This window comes from Haemaphysalis longicornis, unplaced genomic scaffold, assembly GCF_048455015.1.
Source record: "Haemaphysalis longicornis isolate Haplotype H1 unplaced genomic scaffold, Haemaphysalis longicornis Haplotype H1 scaffold_883, whole genome shotgun sequence".
NCBI lineage: Eukaryota > Metazoa > Arthropoda > Arachnida > Ixodida > Ixodidae > Haemaphysalis > Haemaphysalis longicornis.
This window is the reverse complement of record NW_027526457.1, coordinates 10,802-30,256: the sequence shown is the minus strand read 5'-3', so window position 1 is coordinate 30,256 and position 19,455 is coordinate 10,802. Positions and strand designations below refer to the sequence as shown.

Below are 19,455 nucleotides of genomic sequence, written 5' to 3'. Positions count from 1 at the left end.
GGTGCTGCATGTCGCCAAAACTCCAGCGCAGGAGCCCTACACGCCGTCGCCGAGAAGACGGTGGTTCGTGCTTCGCTCAACTTTCACATTAGGTAGTATCGTAATAGTTAGTCATTTTTTGTTTGTGAGACTGCGAGTTCATGAGCCAAGAATAAAATCAAATTGAATTATATATCTATACATAATATATAACTAAATATAATTATATAAACTAGCGTAAACTACCATAGTAAACATTTTGCAGTGGATTGTGCAGTTAAAGGAACTTCTCAAAACTTCCGATAAACGCTTTCACCCTTTCCCTCGCGTCTGGAAGCACTGCAAAAGCTCTAGCTATTGAAGCACGGAGCTGCACTGCTTGCTTCGTCATCGCAGCAGATACGCCTTCCGTTTCTGCATTGCTTTTCTGGCTTTCTTTTAACAGCGGAGCTGTTTAAGCTTGAGCGTGGTCTGGTGGCGCTAGCAAAAAAATACAAAGAACAAAGCCTGCGCCGCATGTAAATGGTGCACCACCACAGAAAGGATGTTATAACAGTGAAGCCGGCTTCAAAAAAAAAAAAATACCAAGGACAAACCTGCACCGCATGTAAATGGTGCACCACCTCATAAAGGATGTTATAACAGTGAAGCCGGCTTCAAGAAAAAATACGCAGGACAAACCTGCACCGCATGTAAATGGTGCACCACCGCAGAAAGGATGTTATAACTGTAAAGCCGGCTTCAAGAAAAAAATACCAAGAACAAAGCCTTCACCGCACGTAAATGGTGCACCACCGCAGAAAGGATGTTATAACAGTGAAGCCGGCTTCAAGAAAAAAATACCAAGGACAAACCGGCACCGCACGTAAATGGTGCACAACAACAGAAAGGATGTTATAACAGTGAAGCCGGCTTCAACAAAAAAATACCAAGGACAAACCTGCACCGCATGTAAATGGTGCACCACCGCAGAAAGGATGTTATAACAGTGAAGCCGGCTTCAAGAAAAAAATACCAAGAACAAACCCTGCGCCGTATGTAAATGGTGCACCACCGCAGAAAGGATGTTATAACAGTGTAACCGGCTTCAAGAAAAATATACCAAGGACAAACCTGCACCGCACGTAAATGGTGCACTACCACAGAAAGGATGTTATAACAGTGAAGCCGGCTTCAAGAAAAAAATACCAAGGACAAACCTGCACCGCACGTAAATGGTGCACCACCGCAGAAAGGATGTTATAACAGTGAAGCCGGCTTCAAGAAAAAAATACCAAGGATAAACCTGCACCGCACGTAAATGGTGCACCACCGCAGAAAGGATGTTATAACAGTGAAGCCGGCTTCAAGAAAAAAATACCAAGGACAAACCTGCACCGCACGTACATGGTGCACCACCGCAGAAAGGATGTTATAACAGTGAAGCCGGCTTCAAGAAAAAAATATCAAGGACAAACCTGCACCGCACGTAAATGGTGCACCACCGCAGAAAGGATGTTATAACAGTGAAGCCGAGTTCAAAAAAAAAATACCAAGGACAAACCTGCACCACACGTAAATGGTGCACCACCGCAGAAAGGATGTTATAACAGTGAAGCCGGCTTCAAGAAAAAAATACCAAGGACAAACCTGCACCGCACGTAAATGGTGCACCACCGCAGAAAGGATGTTATAACAGTGAAGCCGGCTTCAGGAAAAAAATACCAAGGACAAACCTGCACCGCACGTAAATGGTGCACCACCGCAGAAAGGATGTTATAACAGTGAAGCCGGCTTCAGGAAAAAAATACCAAGGTCAAACCTGCACCGCACGTAAATGGTGCACCACCGCAGAAAGGATGTTATAACAGTGAAGCTGGCTTCAAGAAAAAATACGAAGGACAAACCTGCACCGCACGTAAATGGTGCACCACCGCAGAAAGGATGTTATAACAGTGAAGCCGGCTTCAACAAAAAAATATCAAGGACAAACCTGCACCGCACGTAAATGGTGCACCACCACAGAAAGGATGTTATAACAGTGAAGCCGGCTTCAGGAAAAAAATACCAAGGACAAACCTGCACCGCACGTAAATGGTGCACCACCGGAGAAAGGATGTTATAACAGTGAAGCTGGCTTCATGTAATTTGAAAGAACTAGGATTCAGTATCTCACTCAGCTCCATTACAGCCCCAAAAGATGTTTTTTAACGAAAAAAAAGCAAGAAGTATTTAAAAACTTTCAAATTTTGCACCACAGTGACGTGTTATGAGCAAGAATGACGTCATATGGGCCAACAATAAAACATAATTTTCAGTGCGTTAACTGCACGTTAGCATTCAAGTGATGCGGTGAAATGAACTAGAGGCCCCATTACAGACGTCCAGTCATGTGTCGTCGCGACAGGTCAGTTAGGCGGCCGCCAATCGCACAAACAAGGTTCCGTGACGTCACAGAAAAGTTGCGGGAAATTGGCTTGGGGGTCGCGACTGCTTCACACGTTTTCTTTAATATCTCCGTTATTTGTTCGAAGATTGCGATGATATTGGTATCATTGTTAGCGGGACTCAGCAGTCTTTCTAATAAACCAAACTTGTATTTTGTCTTCATGGCTCCTTTAAACCCGAACCCGAACCGAACCCGAAAAAATTCTGGTTCGACAGCCTGTTTACATCGACCCCCCCCCCCCCCCATCCTCCCCAAATTCCAATCCTTACTGATTCTTTCGAAGCCCTCCAAGCTATCAACAACCTGACATCCAGCAACCCACTTGCTAACAAAATACTTCAGCCGGAACAACACTGACGTTCGCATCGAGTGGTCTCCCGGCCATTAGGAGTCCTCACCGGGGAATCGGGCAGCCTCTTCATGCCCAAAGGTGCAAATCATTTAGGCAAAAAGCTGTCTATGAAACATCACTCCACCCGGCTTCCTAGTCTCTCTTCCCGAATTTCCCCGATCTGCCGAACTCTTCATCAGCATATACATTGCAAAAGCTAGCCCTGCCCCTGAAACGTGGAGAAGATGGTAACCCCTCTATCAACGTCTGCACTAAAGCTGATGTCCACCACCTCATCTGGTTTTGCCCCAAATTCATACGTTACCTCACACTTATGCATGGGTAAATTCGTAACCGTTCCTTTCGTGTGTTTGTCAACTTAAAGGAGCCATGAAGAGAAAACACAAGTTTGGTTCATTCGAAAGATTGCCTCGTTAGAACCATAACGACACCACTTATAAAGCAAACTTCGCTCAAATAAGCTACATAATTAGGAAAAAGTGAAATGACCATGCGACCCACCAGCTCATTTTCCGCAACAGAACCTATGATGTCACTCGAGAATGCTCTGCGATTGGCGGAGGCCGGCAAAAGCAAACGCATGTTAGGCAGGGCTTACAGCTTGCATAGCGAGCTAAATGCCCGTGAAACATACTGCACATTCTTTTTATGACAAAGAACGGTGGAGTAAACGGTTGAAGTTCCGAACGAACACGCAAGCGTGTATGCCAATGCATAGGAAACTACCGCCAGCCGAACTCGACATCTCGCCGTCGCCACCGTCACGCAGACGAATTTTCGGGTACAAGGCTTTTCGGGGCCAACGAACCGTCCCAGCACGCACAGCCGCGACCTTGCTTGGTATCGTAATCCCTTCACAGGAGGTTGGCCGTCATATCGCCAACCAGCAAAGGTAAAAATAGAAACAAGGGGAGTAAGGAACACAGAGCAGCAACGAGATAGTGCCACTCGTCGCACAGGTTTCGGTATGGAGGTCGTGTTGGCTTGCTGCTGTCGTTACGAGCTCGTTTACAGTTTACAACCACTGAAAACTTCAGTTTGTTCGAGTACTTTACAATGAAATTTCGTTGCTGTGTTTTGAAATGCCCATGTAGTACGGGCAAATCGTCGAGGGAGTGCGACATCCCCGCCGGTGAGATCTCCTTTCATGTGCTGCCCAACGACGAACCTCGGCGAAGCAAGTGGCTACGTTTTGTGAACTTTGCAAACGGAGGAGAAAGAGAGCTAAAGGAGTGTGCTCGCTTCATTTCCGAGGAAGTAATTACGGCAGGGACCCGGACATGCTGGCGCTCGTTGCCGACTTCGTCAAAAGCGCTCTGACCTTGGGGAAAAAAATTGCCGTACACACCGCGCATTGACGCTCGAATCTTTCTGGTCGGAGCAGAGAGCTCGAGCGAACGGCTTTCCATACACGATACCGGCCAACTGGCATAAGCGATACTGCTACTGAAATTGAAAATACGGCACATAAGTACCAGTCTGTATTCGTCCGTCGCGACGGGGCTGACGAGGCAGCGGTGCCGACGGCTGGGCGTTCGTCCACAGAACAGGGGTTCGTCTGTTGTGGCTATCGCGAAATGGTCGCTTTCCCGTCCACCGCGTATCCCACAACTCTTGCCGCTCGTGCACTTAGAAGCATTGAGCGTTCAAGTGGTGTGAGGTTTTAAAATGCAAGCCCGAGCTCCTCGGCGAGAGTTTTGTTCTCCGGATCAGGCGATTCCATGACTAGGGCTGCGGGTGCACTAGGTTTTACTAGTATTTTTAAAATGGCCGCCGTCTCGGTCGACTCCCGCGTGTGGGTGCTATATGGAGTCGACATACTAAGTATCTATTTCATGGACTGGCTCGTATGACGCCATTGTTCACGTGACGAAATCAGAATCAGAAAAGGATTTTATTAGGCAATCGATAGATTACAAAATTTTTGTATACAGAAGGAGGTCCCATAGTCAGGGACTGAAACGGGACCTCCTATAATAGTGAACATAAGAAATATATTTGAAGCAGCAAACAGTAGTTGCGAAAAACAAATAAAATACATCGCAGGCAACACAAGATATTCCACAACAGAACAGCAAAAAAAAAAAGAAAAAAAAGAATTACACAGGGAAAAAAACCAAGGGTAATTCAACATTCCAAATTGTGAGATCGATACACACAACATGCAACAGAACAGCAAAAAAAAAAGAAAATTAAGAAAGCAAAAATTACTCAGGAAAAAAACAAGAGTAATTCAACATTCCAATTGTGTAGCGACACAAGTTGAAAAATTGCAAAAATGATAGCGCAAAAAGAAATCACACTTATTCGCAGCGATACACAACAACCACCAATGAGGTGATTCATTAATCAGAAGGTTGAGGAAAGGTTGCCATGAAAAAGAGACGGTAGAAAGGTAAAGAACACGAAGAAAAGTAAAAACTGTTTAAAATTATGGTGATTGTGGCATGGACGTGAGGAACGTTTTAAGATCTTTTTTGAATTTTCCAATTGATTGAGAAATTTTTATTTCCGGTGGTATGGTGTTCCATAGCTGGATACCGGTGAAAAGAGCTGTTTGTTTGCCGTAGTTGGAATGAACTAGAGGTAAAATTAAATTGTGATTACGTGCAAACCTTGTGAAGTTAGTATTTCATAGGTTGCATTCGGGGATTATGAATACAGGAAGCTGATTGTTGATTTGTTTAAACAATAAGATACCTAGCTTGTATTTGAAACTGTTTTCAACATTTAGAATGTTGTTCTCAAGAAGGAGTGTTTTGGCGTCACTGCGGTAAGGACTGCGGGTAAGTATTCTAATACATTGGTTTTGCTTAGTTTGAAGGGAGGAAAGGGGGGTGCTGTAGGTATTGGCCCAAGATGAAATACAGTAATTAATATGGGAATGAACAAAAGCGTAGTATAACGAAAGTAAAGTAGGCTGAGAGAATACATCCCGGGCCTTAATCAAAACACGTATGCCGTACGCTATCTTCTTTCTCAAATAACAAACGTGGGAGTGAAATGTGCAATTTTAGCGGGAGATTTAAAATTTTGGCTTAAATTGCCTTATTTCTCATCGAATAAAGCATCATTTGCTTCCGGGAAAGCGCTTGGGGTACTATGAAACACCTAATCTTTCGAATAAAACAAACTTTTGTTTTCTCTTCATGGCTCCTTTAAGCGCTCCATGTTTAAACATGACCCAGCGAAGATGTATACGCCTCGAGCTTCGCGATCGCTGCGCCGCCTGCCGCCGCTTCTCCGCGGCGTTGACGGGATTTGCGCTACGTGACTGATAGGGGCCCGTGCAGTGTTTTGGTTCTATTTCGCTTCTTTTCGCCTTTCCGCGTCCTAAAAAAGCTTGTTATGGTGACGACTACAGGCAAAGAGTACGTTTAGGTCACTTAAAAAGCAGCTGCGTCTTCGTAGAGTACGCGATTGCCTGCAAGAGCTACCCGGGGACGCGGTTCTGCGCGCTTCGTCGCCGCTCTTCCGGGCGTCGGCGACGGCAGCAACATATCACCCATGTCACCTCCAAAACATCAGGCACAAATGAATTCTACTGACGCCTCGTTTAGACCTGATACTGGCACAATGAGAGGTTGGCTTTATTTTGCAGCGTGGACAACGAATGCTGCTTCGTTTCGCATATATACGCCGCAGAAAAATATGTTTCGGGGATGTGATTACCCAATCCCGGACAATAATTTGTGCCTTTTATAAGAATATAAACCATGCGAAAATGTAAAGTAAACTCCAAGCCTGTGCGTCGTTAAATGTGTGCCCACACACGCCATATAGCAAGAACCAAGGAAATGAAACCACAGAAAAATAAATGCTGTGCCAATGCGGAATTTAGAAACATAATAGCTCTAATGGAAATGAAAAAAAAAACAATGCAGCTTCTGGCATGCTAAAGACGTTCGTCTAAACTTAAGCCAGGTAGGTTTCACTAGACCAACTATACGCGAAATGCACTGCTATTTCGCGAGAAATCGGTGGGGAGGCGGGGAGGGGGATGCCGTGTACAAATGCGGAGCGGAATCAAGCAATGAACGTTTTAGTAATCCCACACATAAATCTCGCGTTCACTTTCCTTTTGTTTTTCTACTTCAACGAAGAGCTGATCGTACGGCGGACGCATTTTTTGAAGTATACAGGGTAGGCTGTTCAACAAGCTATGAAATGTGTCGTTGGAAGAGTGGTATGTGATAAGGCCATCTGATTTCAGTTTCTGGTTTATTCTGCAGGCTCCCTGTGCCATATGACGATATTTCGAAGAAGCATTTAGTCGCGGACGCGGATTATATTGTAAGCCCGTCTCCGCGCTGCTCGCAGAGGATATATGTAGCAGATTAAGGTCTGCGGGCGCGCACCTCACGACAAGACGACTCTTTCATGTGCTGAGCCCCGAGTATAATTATGCATTGTCCATCGTACTTTTGTTGAATATTCCCGAAATTAACACAGACTGGCTTGTAAATGGTGGTAATCAATATCTGAGGTATAATATTGGCAAACGTAACTGGTGTGCTGTCAGGTATGAGTGCTCCGCTGATTATGTAAGCGCACAAAACCGATTTAAATCGTAGTGTATAGCCGTAGCATTAACATCTGAGGAACCGGTGGTTACGGATACACGGCTAGTAAATTCAGGTCAGTGTAACTACAATCGGCTCCATATCATACACCGGTTCCGCGACGCTGGCCTGTGACACACACCTGGCGCTTATACAGACCGAAAATACCACACTAAGATCACGTCGGAAACATTTACACTCTCGTAAACACACCCCATTTGCGAACAGAGTGACTGCTCCACACAAACATGAATTTCAAACGCCCACAAACGGTAAATCTCAGTCGTGAACGTGCGGCAAAAGCAGCGGCGGCACTGGGGAGCGGGGCGCGGACTCCCGCGCCTGCTTTCGAAACGGGCCGCTAGGGGGATTTCAGTGGCGCCCCTACAGGCCGCGCTCGAGGCGTATAGACGGTTCACAGAGCGGCGCCCTGGGCGCGGCCATGCTGGATGGCATAACATCATTAACGCCTAACCCATTTTGCTAACGACGCACTTCGAGCGGATAGTGGAAGTCTACTTCGAAGCCGAAACTGGAAAAGGCCAGTAGTGGTGAGTGCGGCGCTAAGGGGGCCTAACTGCTCGCTGTAAACGGTACCCTTTCACACATGGTTAGAGAATGTAGACGTACTTATTTTGCTAATCTTTGGTAATAACAGTGAATATGGCTTAGTCATTACTTACTGAAACTCGGAAGAACTAGAGTTTTATCCTAACCCCACCCCGTAGAAGCCCATGTATTTACAGAAGGCGGGAATGCTACAACCTTTGTAATTTCACTGTGTACTACCTAACTATCAAGAGTAAATGAACTTCGCCGTAATGAAGTCGTGTTAGAGGCCAATCGTTATTATAATTGCTTTGGGGAAAGTTTTGATAAAACAAGAGTTGGAGCCATTTTCTGCAGAGCATTCGCAATAAAGTCAGCTGTGCCGAAAGGCATTTCGCACACGCAGAACGGAAATTCACGCAACCCCATCCTGTGTCTGCCCTCTGGCCAGCTCCGACTCTGGGATTCAGAAGGACTTGATTCTTCGAACCGGGAAAGGAGCAGAAGAGCAGAGGAGCAGGAGCAGAAGAAGAGGAGCAGGAGCAGAGGTCCCTGGAAGGTGCCCCTAGGACAATCGCGACACCTCTTCTAATCAATCCCCGAGCTCCTTCCGTGAGGAAAACGAACATACCGGTCATAGGCCGTTTGAACCATGATACGGACCCTGGAATCTTTTTACTGTAACGAAGAATCGAGAGAGCCAAGGCTGTCTAGCAGCGCCTTCTTCCTCAGAGAGATGGCGAGGGTTTTCGCTGACGAACCAGGAAAATACGGTACGGAACCTTGGCCATACGTTGCTTCGCTGTAAAACAAAGCTCCACATATGGGAAAGCCATTACAGAAGTCGCTATCCGCGCTTCTATCAAAAGCGTCATCAAATGTTCACCCCGATGGTAATCCTAAACGCCTTCAACGCCTCCACCGACCTCCACTATTCCGCAGTGTTTCGACGACAGCGCAAAACGGCGAGGTAGTGACATTACAGTGTAACTAGTTCAGCAATAGCGTAATTTTGTCCTGGTTTTGTTGTACGCGCCCTCCGAGCGCAAAGCAATGGAAACTGTAACTAACGATTTTCAGGCCGTTCTGTGTAATTAACTGCCGCGCGCTCAAATACTTAAAGTGCTGTTTAAGGATTTCCATGCCACTGCGAATCGATAAAGCAACAAAAAATGAACATAAAAATGTGCTGTCGGTAGTCTTTCATCCGTACTGGTTAGAAGCCTGGTTTAAAACCAGCACGCGCCTATACACTCATGTAGGTTATATGAAACTCAACCTTCATTTCTTGCGGCCCAGAGTGCATGTCGGCATACTTTCATACCATGACAACGTAAAGTGATGTGCTACAATACTATCGAGCGTTCAGCAAGATTGCAAAAACCCTTTTACCTTGCACACGATTGCCGGGAATCGTAATGCCCTTTGCCAAAGCCGACAGCCCCGAAGGCCTGGGAATTGGTTTTGGTCTTGCATTTTCGCTGTTGTCGGTTATTAGCAGCTGGCTGTTCCCTTTGTTCGAGGGATTGCTGGTTACAGGAGGTGACGCATAGCTCTGACTATTCGCGCACCGCACAGAACCGGCTTCGCAAAAAAATGGGGCGACGCCAGCAATGTTTCTTTCGAAGCGGTATCAAAAACTATATTTTCAATCACGCCCTGAGGTAGTGTATACGATTTTAAGTCTCTTATTATGATAGAAAGTTACGCACAAACAAAATTTGGCGCGGAGAAGCATCAAAAGTAAGCCCGAGTGATGCATACGAAAAATGCGAGAATCCCTGCCTGCTAAGCCGACGTCATGAAGACGCGCTTCGCAGCGCCGCCCGTGGTCGCGCTCACCGCCAATGGCGGTACGCAAACTTTAAAATTGGTTTCAAATATGTTCTAGGCTATATTTGTCACTAATATTTTGCAGATGATGTATGTGTGTTCACACCAATCTATCTCCCAAGTTATCTCACCTTCAAAAGTTTGCGTCAGTACTCCTTTAAAACTAACTTATAGGTAGTGCCCCCTACGAGGTGGTATTGCGAAGTTCACCATACTCTCAACACCCATTTGATTTCCGAATATGGCGGAGAGTTTGAGTTTAGACTTCGCTGCCATCAAACGCGATTTGCTACGGTCTCGCCACGAATGCTCGTTGCGTGGACTGCGTCAGAGCGCAAAATGGGCCGCCGAGCTCGCCTACGCGCTGAAAAATGTAGAAGCTAGCCCTCCCAGTCCTACCGAAAGCCGGGGCGATTCCTGCGACCTGGACGAAACATACTACCTCGCCAAGAGCTACCTGGACCTCCAAGAGTATGACAGGGTGGCTTATTTCACGAAAGACGCTGCAGGCACTTCACGGTTTCTGCACTATTACGCCCGGTATCTCTCCGATGAAAAGAAGCGCCTGGAGGACATGGTCGACCCCGTCACAGCTACTGACCGGGAAGCAAGCCAGGGACTCAAGGACTTGCAAGTTGGTCTGATCTTTTCAGTTTTAAGTTGCGCCTGTTCAGTGCATCTTAATGCTCGTTGCTTCGCACGTAGAAGTACGTAAACATATTTTGATATGTCAGCAAACCGATCGTTATGACCGCAGGTTGCGAGAAGGGTGGGGTATTTATCATGGATCGAAAATATTTCTATAGGGTCCCGTGAAGCTGACTGCTATGTAGCGCCCAAACAGGCCGTTTAAACATTTACTTAAGTCATCGCAGCCTTACGTTCTGTTTGCATTTGCACCTGTGTTCTGGCAAAAAAATGCAAACCGCTCTCACCGTAAATGGCCATTGAGCATTCGTTGAAGTTTTTTTTTTAATTAAATCACCGTGGTTTGGTCTCAGGCACTTATCTATTAAAAAATAGTGAAGGTAAAGGGAAGGGGGGTGAGGGGAGCACTGCCTATCACAGTTGTCTTCGTCTCATTTCATTAGCTTGAAAAAAACTTAATGTTCCTTGCCTCCTCTCAGCCAGAGCCCCTCATTCTGGCGCGTTTAATCTTACGCTGTGTCTAATGGTACATCGGGCGTATCCCAAACCCAGAAGCTAATGGTACGGTGGACACACGCCATGCACGCCGTCCACCTCTCAACTTACGTTGAGAGCAGTCTGTGTGGATTACTGGCCAGACTCACTGACTGGCCAGATTCACTGTCATGTCTGCTTCCCAACTAACGGTTAGAGCAGTCGGTCTTGATTTTTACGCAACCCCCTAACGATGCCTCCGCTCAGTGACTAGCCAGAGTCACTGTCATGCTCACTTCGCAACTCACGGTGGGAGCAGTATGTTTTCATTTTTACCCAAACGGCCAGACCGATTCCACTCGCTCACTATCTCTGGCAGAGTCAGTGTTAATGATTGATCACTATTACTAATTACAGATTACCAAACGCAACTCTAGCGATGACTGCATCAGCTTCAGTGAGCTAACAAAGTTTCGCTGAATGGGTAAAAATCAAGACATACTGCCTTCACCATGAATTGTGAAGCCATTTTGAGATAGAGCTACCAATGAATGCTAAACAAAAAAATGTTATAGTTCAGGGAATTGAACTTGGTGGTGCTGTTTGAGGGACCGTAACAACAAACATGCGTAATCACTTCACCGAAAACGGTGATGGTATGGGTAGTTCGAGCAGAAGTATGTGTAGAATTCGGGTACATCCGATGTACCTTTAGCCTCTATGATCCAGGTAGTTCTGGCATACCGTTAGCTTCTGGGGTCGGAGTATATGCGACATACCTTAGACACAGGGTTAATCTGAAGCATGCAGCAGCAGAGTTTTAAACGCTCGCGCAGTTGTACCTGCTTCACCTTGCGGTTGTGACACCAAAGAATGATTTTCTTCATTATGCATTTGATTGTGGTGGCGATCAGTTACAGCCAACTCCTTATAAGTGTGCCTTCATTAGTTAGTGTGAATTTTTTGAGAGATGAATCTCCTACACAATTGATTCATTCTTTTCTTTAAGAAAAGAGTAACGATTGATGCAAAGCAGGGATTCCAGTCCGATGTTCATGTTGAGCGAACTGGCTATTGCGTTAGGCTTTCTAACAGGAAAGCCACCTTCCACAGGACTGCTGATTTCATCGTGGTGGTGAGGCACCAGGTTCACACTTATGACCTCTGAGCCTAGCTGCCCCAAACCTCCTTTCCATCTCAGGTTGAACTCAAAGCCCTTCGTCCCAAGCTGGACGGCTTTGGCCTGTACATCTACGGTGTGGTTCTAAAGCGGCTGCAGCTTCGGCAGCAGGCCACGGACGTCTTTGTGGAAGCCACACACAAAGAACCGCTGCACTGGGGTGCCTGGGCAGAGCTGTCTTCGCTGATTGTGGACCGTGACCACTTGCTCAGCCTGGAGCTGCCAGACCACTGGATCAAACATTTCTTCCTCGGACACACGTACCTCGAACTGCAGCTCAACGATGAAGTGCTCAAGACCTATGGGCAGCTACAGAAGGGCCCTTTCCAGAACAGCACCTACGTCATGGCACAGGTCAGTGCCACTGTGTGGGAGTCTTTGCTTGCTTGCCTCGCTGAAAACTACCTTCCTTCGGCTGTTTTTGCTCTTAATGCCAGTTGAGTATGGCCGAATGTGTAGGAAAACACGCACGCATGTCAGGTGCTAGGGAGAAACTCCTCTTAGTGTGGTTGAGAGTATATGCTTTGAGCTTTGCGATAGCTGCGCCACCTGCCGCTGCTTCTCTGCGGCATTTACAGAGTGCTGTGTGGCTGATAGAGGCTCATGCAGTATTTTGGTTTTCTTTTGCTTCTTTTTTTGCCTTTTTGCACGCTAAACAACTTGTTATGTGCATGTCTGTAAGCAAATAGTATGTGTCGGGGACTTCAAAAAATAACTGCGGCTTGGTAGACTGCTCGAACGCCAACAAAGGTTATCCAAGGACGCAGTTCTGCGCACTTCCTGACCGCTTTTACGGGCTTCAGCGACGGCAGCAGCATGTCACCACTGTCACCTCCAAACACGTCAGGCACAAGTGAATTCTATTATTGCCTCGTTAGGCCTGATACTGGCACAATGAAAGGTTGGTTTCCTCTTGCAGTGCGGACAACAAATGCGGCTGTATTTCAAATATATACGTTTATAAAAATATTTTTCAGGGATGTGATTACCCATTACCTGACAACCACTTGTACCTTTAATAGGAATATCAGCCTCACAAAAATGTTAAGCGTAGTCCAAGGCTCTGCGTCATTAAATATTTGCACGCTTACACCTTTTTAGAAGAGCCAAAAAAAGTTAATGAAATGACGGAATATTAAATGGTCTGCACGTGCCAATCATTGCAATAATTGATGAGCCAATCATTGCAAGCAGCGTTGTATCGAAATTGGCAGGCGGTGGCTACATTGTGGGGGGAAGGTCAGCAGGATGACGCCACTCTCTTTGGCCTTGTTGATGGTGCTTATGCTGACGTGGCTTTCACGATTTACAAGAATTGGAAGAATGGGTTCTTCCTTCGAGCACTTTGTATGCTTCACAATGTGCTGTAATGCCAACAAAAACAGTTCGCTGGACATCCACCCCGACCTGTTGGCCAAACCAAGACTTCCGACTTGGGCGCCCTCCAGAAAAAAATCCTTGAATCTCACACGTTGAAAAATAAACACTGATGGCAGACCGTTGCCTTTAGCATTGACGCTGCACAGAACGGTCACCAATTCACTGCGATCTGCTGAGGTCACGTGACCAATTTGCTTCTGACCGCGTGCTGCTACAATCTTTGGTGGATTATGAGCAGTTGTGAAGCCTGTTTCATCGCAATTGTAGATGTGGTCTGGAGTGAGCTTGTGTCTATCTGTCTGTCGAGTCTGTCTGGAGTGAGCTTGTGAGCTTTTAGGTTTGAAAGGAAAGCATTGACGTTTTTGTTGAAGGTTGTTGCCCAACTAAGACTGGTCGCTTCCAGCAATCGAAGCGAAAGCTCAGGATGGCGGTCCATGAAGCTAAAAAACCAGTCTCTTCCAGCTAACTTATTGAGCTCCCATGACGCCGGGCACTTCCGGTTTAACGCTTTTGCAAACTGGTATGCCAGTGAACGAACCTGTATTCATGTGAGGCCATAGCGCATCTTGCTGGCCTTCATCAAATATTCTTTCAAGAGTACTTCACCCTCTCCTGTGAAGACCATACTGCAGACCAAATTGGACTTGAACAAGATGCTGCCTCTGTGATTGCATTCCTTGTACTTCTGCACTGCTCGGCCAAGCGATGATTTTGATATTTTAAGAGCTTGTACTACGTCTCTTATGCGTCCACACAAAGTGCGCTTAAGTTCGCTCCATACATTTTACAGCACTCCTACTGCTACGTACGTGTGCTTATTCCGGGCTACTCACAAATGTGCAGAGGACTCAAAACTTTGAAAGTGTTGCAACATTGGCTTTTGTGAACTGCTTGTTCAGTGTAACCAGCCTGTCTGTTCTTTAACCCAATTTTTATGGAAGCAAGAATTTATGCAGTTTAATTATAAAACAAATATGTCTGCTTTTGGAGCTAATGCAGCCCAACAATGAAGCTGATTCGCTTGGTACAGCACCAGACTTATTCTAGAGAGGAATGGGACAGTGTCCCATTCCCCCCTCAACTCTAATGTCCCATTCCTCCCAAAATACGTTACACATTGACAAAAACATTCATTGGCAAAAATTCTCTTGTTAGGGCTTAACTTTTCACTGCATGAAGTACGACACTGATATGTGTCTCCGGACACAAAATGGTATTAGCGTTGGCAGGGTAGTTTAAATCTGAGATAGGTGCAATTGAGACGGCAGAAACTTACTTTTGACTCGTGAAATCAGCGATTTCTAGTCAGAGAAGGATCCATCCACCAAAGACGTCCACCATTACAGCCAAGCTACCGGCATGCTAGCGACATCTTGAACTGACGGACGGGTTCAAACTGAGTCAGTTCAGACAAGTTCGAACTCACGGCTGGCGAAATAAACAAGCTGTCCCATTCCTTTAACTGTCCCAAACCTCCCGACTCTCCCTTATGTGTGATTTGTTATGCTATGGTACACTGCGAAACATTTTTACTGGTGCACCTTGATTGTCCTGGAATTTCAAAGTTTGAATGTTTCACAAAAAGGGCATGCAATATTTTGTGATCCAAGTGAGCCCTACAGCCCAGTGCCGACATTGCAAAGTTTAACTGCTGCAAACATGCCCAATGCCACGAATTCATGAATAGCTTGAGCCATGAATTTGTAGGGTTTTACAGTATATGACACAGTGAAATTTTTCTAATTCTAGACGTGTGCGCTTGGAAATATGCACCTAGAGGAAGATTCAAATTGACCACTTGAGAAACTGTAGGGGGGCGGAGTATGGCACGCGCTGTATGGTTGCGCTAGTTTCATAGGCCTATGGGAGGGGGTAATTGTTCCCCTACTCTACGCAGAAAGCATTAAGTTAGGAAATTTACGGCACTGACTTTTTGCTTTCAGCATCCATCTGTGAGCATAACCTGTGGGAAAAAGCAGGCAGACCTTGGTTACTTCTCATATTTTTCCTAAAAAAAATAATTGAATTTAAAAGACTGATATTTGAATGTTCACGTGTGTGAGCATGCGGGAAAGGTATTTGGGCTATGCTGCCTGAACATAAATGCAGATGAGGTGGCCCAGCAATGCTGTTGGCATAAACCGGCGGTTTCATCCTCCAAATCACTGCACATATGTGAGGTCCAGGGACATGATGCTCGAGATGTGTGACATTTTCCACATGCAACATCTTGGGGGGGGGGGCAAAGTACTCACAAACAGGGACGAAAGATGACACGGTGCTACTCATATCCTTAGCACAATATTGTCCGTTCCTTCTTTTGTCCCTGTTTTAGAGCACTTTGTCCACTAAGATGAATACGTACCAACTAGCCCAATTGTTTTTTATGCTCCACGTGTGACACTCATTCTGCGCAACACTCTACATATGTGTCTCTTCGCGTGTCGCGCTTCATGCATGGCATTCCATGCATCTGACACTCTACGCCTGCAACACTACACATGTGTGTGTAATACTTTACACACGTCGCAGTCCATGCATGTGTTGTGCTCCTCCCTCTCCGGCAACATGCAGGTGGCCATTGCCTATCACAATATGCGGGTGGTTGACGAGGCCATTGAGGGCTTCCGGAAGCTCCAGAAGGCGGACCCCTACCGGCTGGACAACATGGACATCTACTCCAACCTGCTGTACGTCAAGGAGCTGCGCATCGAGCTGAGCCACCTGGCCCACAGCGTGTGCGCCATCGACAAGTACCGGCCCGAGACGTGCTGCGTCGTGGGCAACTTTTACTCGCTCCGCTCGCAGCACGAGAAGGCGGTGCTCTATTTTAACCGGGCGCTAAAGCTCAACCCAAACTACTTCGCCGCCTGGACCCTGATGGGCCATGAGTACATGGAGATGAAGAACACCAATGCAGCCATCCAGTCCTACCGGCAGGCCATCGAGGTGAACCACCGCGACTACCGGGCCTGGTATGGCCTCGGGCAGACCTACGAAATACTCAAGATGCCCAACTACTGCCTCTACTATTACCGGTTGGTTGGCTCGCCACTACTTCCCTTTGCTTCTGCATGTGGTGTGTGCTTAAGCATTGGGATTACACATATGCAAGGAAAGCTGAATGCCTCTCACTGGTGGGTATCCAGCCTGGGAAGTCCATAGATCGCAGTCCTACCAGTGGGGCTATGCAAGGTCAGATCAATTGATCATTGCCTCTAGTGACACATGAAGACATCCCTCGAAAAAGAGTGACTGATAGGACTGATAAAGCCTTTTAAAGGAGGGAAAGGCAATTCCTTAATAAGCCATTTTGTGTTGCATTAACATTTCGGGCTTTTTGAAGTTCACATAACTTGTCGTGGCAAGCCAACAGCTTTATGTGCAAAGTAATCAAAGAGCATTGAGCCTTGAGCATTGAAAGAGATCTAAACAGAAGCTTACATTTAAAGTTCAAACTTTCTATATTGCTGCATTTTTCTGTGACTCGCGTCGATGGCTTAATGGCTAAGGCGTTGCACTGCCGAGTCCAAGGATTCGGGTTTGATTTCAGCCACTGTGGCTGCTTTTCAGATGCTGGCAAAAAGCAAAAACAACCATGTATTCACATTTCGGCCTGTTAAAGATTGCAAGGTGGTCAAGGTAAATCTGGAGCCCTCTACTATGGTGCACCTCATAGCTTAGGTCCAGCTTCTAAACACTAAACACCATAATTTACCCAATTCTTTATGTGGATTGCTGCAAATTATTGCACTTTACGAAAGCGAGAAAATGTTGTGAATTAACCCTTGCTCAGAGGGCTTTCTTGCATATTCGTTTTACAGAAAAATTACATGTTTTTCATGTGATCGAAATGGTGGACTTGTTCAGTTTGAGCTAGATGTATGGCTCATTTGTAAAAAAAATATTGAGGACGTAAGCTGTTGTGACAACCTTCCAACCATACCATTGGACCAAATTGCAGAAACGTTGGAAAGTGATAGTTTTGATGGCCTTAATAAAGAAGTAATGTTCAGTAAGTAGCCATTATGATATTGCCGCATACTTTCGGAGATGTCGCTAAGTGGGCCGCGTTGCACGCGCAAGAACCGGCTGCAACCGGCAGCGCAAACTCCGCACCGGGAGCGCGAGCTTGTCTGTGTTCGCCAACGGAGGCGCGAGCGCACGTGCACTGCGAGGGGGAGATCACGCAAGAGATCACGCCACAAACGCAGGCAGTCGTTCTCGGAGATCGAACGAGACGCAAGGACCTTTGCTCATTTCCTCTCTTCTTGTTCGGTTCGGGCACAAGTTCGCCCTAAATAAAAGTTCTTTCTTTACCGTTGTGTCCTATCCTACGTGACAATATCATAATTAGAACACGTGGTTATAACAAAGATGCCAAGGTAGGTGGCCATATTTCAAGACAGTTCCATTGTGTGGAATTCACGTGGAAGCCTCCTTCACCCCCAACCCCACTAAAAACCTCTAGCAGAGGGTGAAAGTGGTGCTGTAAACAGCCCCATGCCGTTGTCTGCCGGCCAAGAGCAAGACGGGCACTGTTGTCAACTGTGTGTTATGCTTTAGATGGCTTTGGGCCATCTGACACAAGACCACCTTCTACAGGACTGCTGACTTATGATTTTGAATGTGCAGTTAGTCATATTGAGTGAGGGGACACCTGTGTATTTTGCCAGACAGGTCTTGGTAAAAATAGCATGTCAATTCGGAGGGGCAGTATACTGAGGCCATTTGGTGTATGGGAAAAACACACGCACAGAGCAGGATGAATGAGAGGAGACAAGCACTAGCTGTGACTGTCAAACAAGGTTTACTTGCGGTTTAGGTACGTTCTTTTGTACACAAAGGAAGCTGCACAACGACAAACAAGCCAAAGGGAGGGCGTAGCGTTACCAACCTGCTCAGCTCAGTCTCTTCCGGCTTATGAAATGCGACTTGATTTCCACGATTGCACGTTTCTGATATCCTGGAGCACATCTTGGGTGGTGAGCACCAAGTGAAGATTTATTTGCACCAATTTCAGCATTAATCTTTGTTGTAACAAACAGTGAATCCACTGTTGCTTCATGGTAGTACAGCGATTGAACCGCTCGCACCATTGGCAGGAAGGCCCAGGAGCTTCGCCCCAATGACTCGCGGATGATGGTCGCGCTCGGTGAGGCGTACGAGAAGCTGGACAAGCAGCAGGAGGCCAAGAAGTGCTTCTGGCGCGCCCACGCCCTGGGTGACTTCGAGGGCCTCGCCATCTCCCGGCTGGCACGCGTCTACGAGCGCCTCGGCGAGCACAAGCAGGTGGGTGGCAGGGTCTGGTGGTCACGCAAGCTGTAGGCTGCAGTTGTGTGCGGAAACCTCTCTAGAACTAACATTATGAACCAAGGCTGCACAGCATGCGGCCAAGTTGGGACGTGTTGGTGTCCGAAAAACTGGAGCGGTAGAGCTTTGCACCTGCAACAAAAATAGTTTTTTTTTTTTTCTTATTTTAAAGGTTGCTTATTTCATATTATAGCCAAGTTGTTTATTCCACAGAAAAGGCAAGTTATAGTGTGAATGCAATAAGGGGTAAAAAAAACCTGCTCAACCAAGCATGGCTGCTAGATCCAGGTTCTTAATCTTTAAGGGGCCATGCAGACATAATATTGGTTTGTTTTATTCGAAAGATTTAGTGTTTTATAGTGCCCTAAGTGCTTGTTTGGCAGCAAACGATGCTTTATTCACTGAGAAACTGAATATTTTCAGTCAAAATTTCAATTCTCCCGCTAAATCGTGTGTTTTCGTGACGTCGACAGTAACGCATTAAAAGCAGGGCTTTAAAACTAAATATAGCCTGCTGACCAGTGTTTGTACCATCTCACAGGCGCCCGTTTTATTATCCTGTTTATCGCCCACTTTCATAGATAGCGCTCCAATACTGCTGAAGTGCCAGTGTTTGGTTATCTTGTTCATTGCCCACTTTCATAGATGGCCCCCCAATACTGTGTAAAGTGCCAGTGTTCGCACTTCACACGTGTTGCTATGACTCCACAAACATGGTCACGTAAGCGACCGTGCCACTTGTGTCAGTTGGTCAGTG

General features: G+C 46.3%; 1 protein-coding gene across 1 annotated transcript; it reads left to right on the top strand.

Annotated features, from left to right (window-relative positions):
• Positions 1-9,912: 9,912 nt before the first annotated feature.
• LOC144151307 (uncharacterized) lies at positions 9,913-18,713 on the top strand. The gene is made up of 4 exons (XM_077682312.1): positions 9,913-10,337; positions 12,027-12,359; positions 15,960-16,423; positions 18,491-18,713. Exons 1-4 carry the CDS (start codon positions 9,945-9,947, stop codon positions 18,711-18,713), a joined length of 1,413 nt encoding a protein of 470 aa, XP_077538438.1. The 5' UTR covers positions 9,913-9,944.
• The last annotated feature ends 742 nt before the right edge of the window (positions 18,714-19,455 follow it).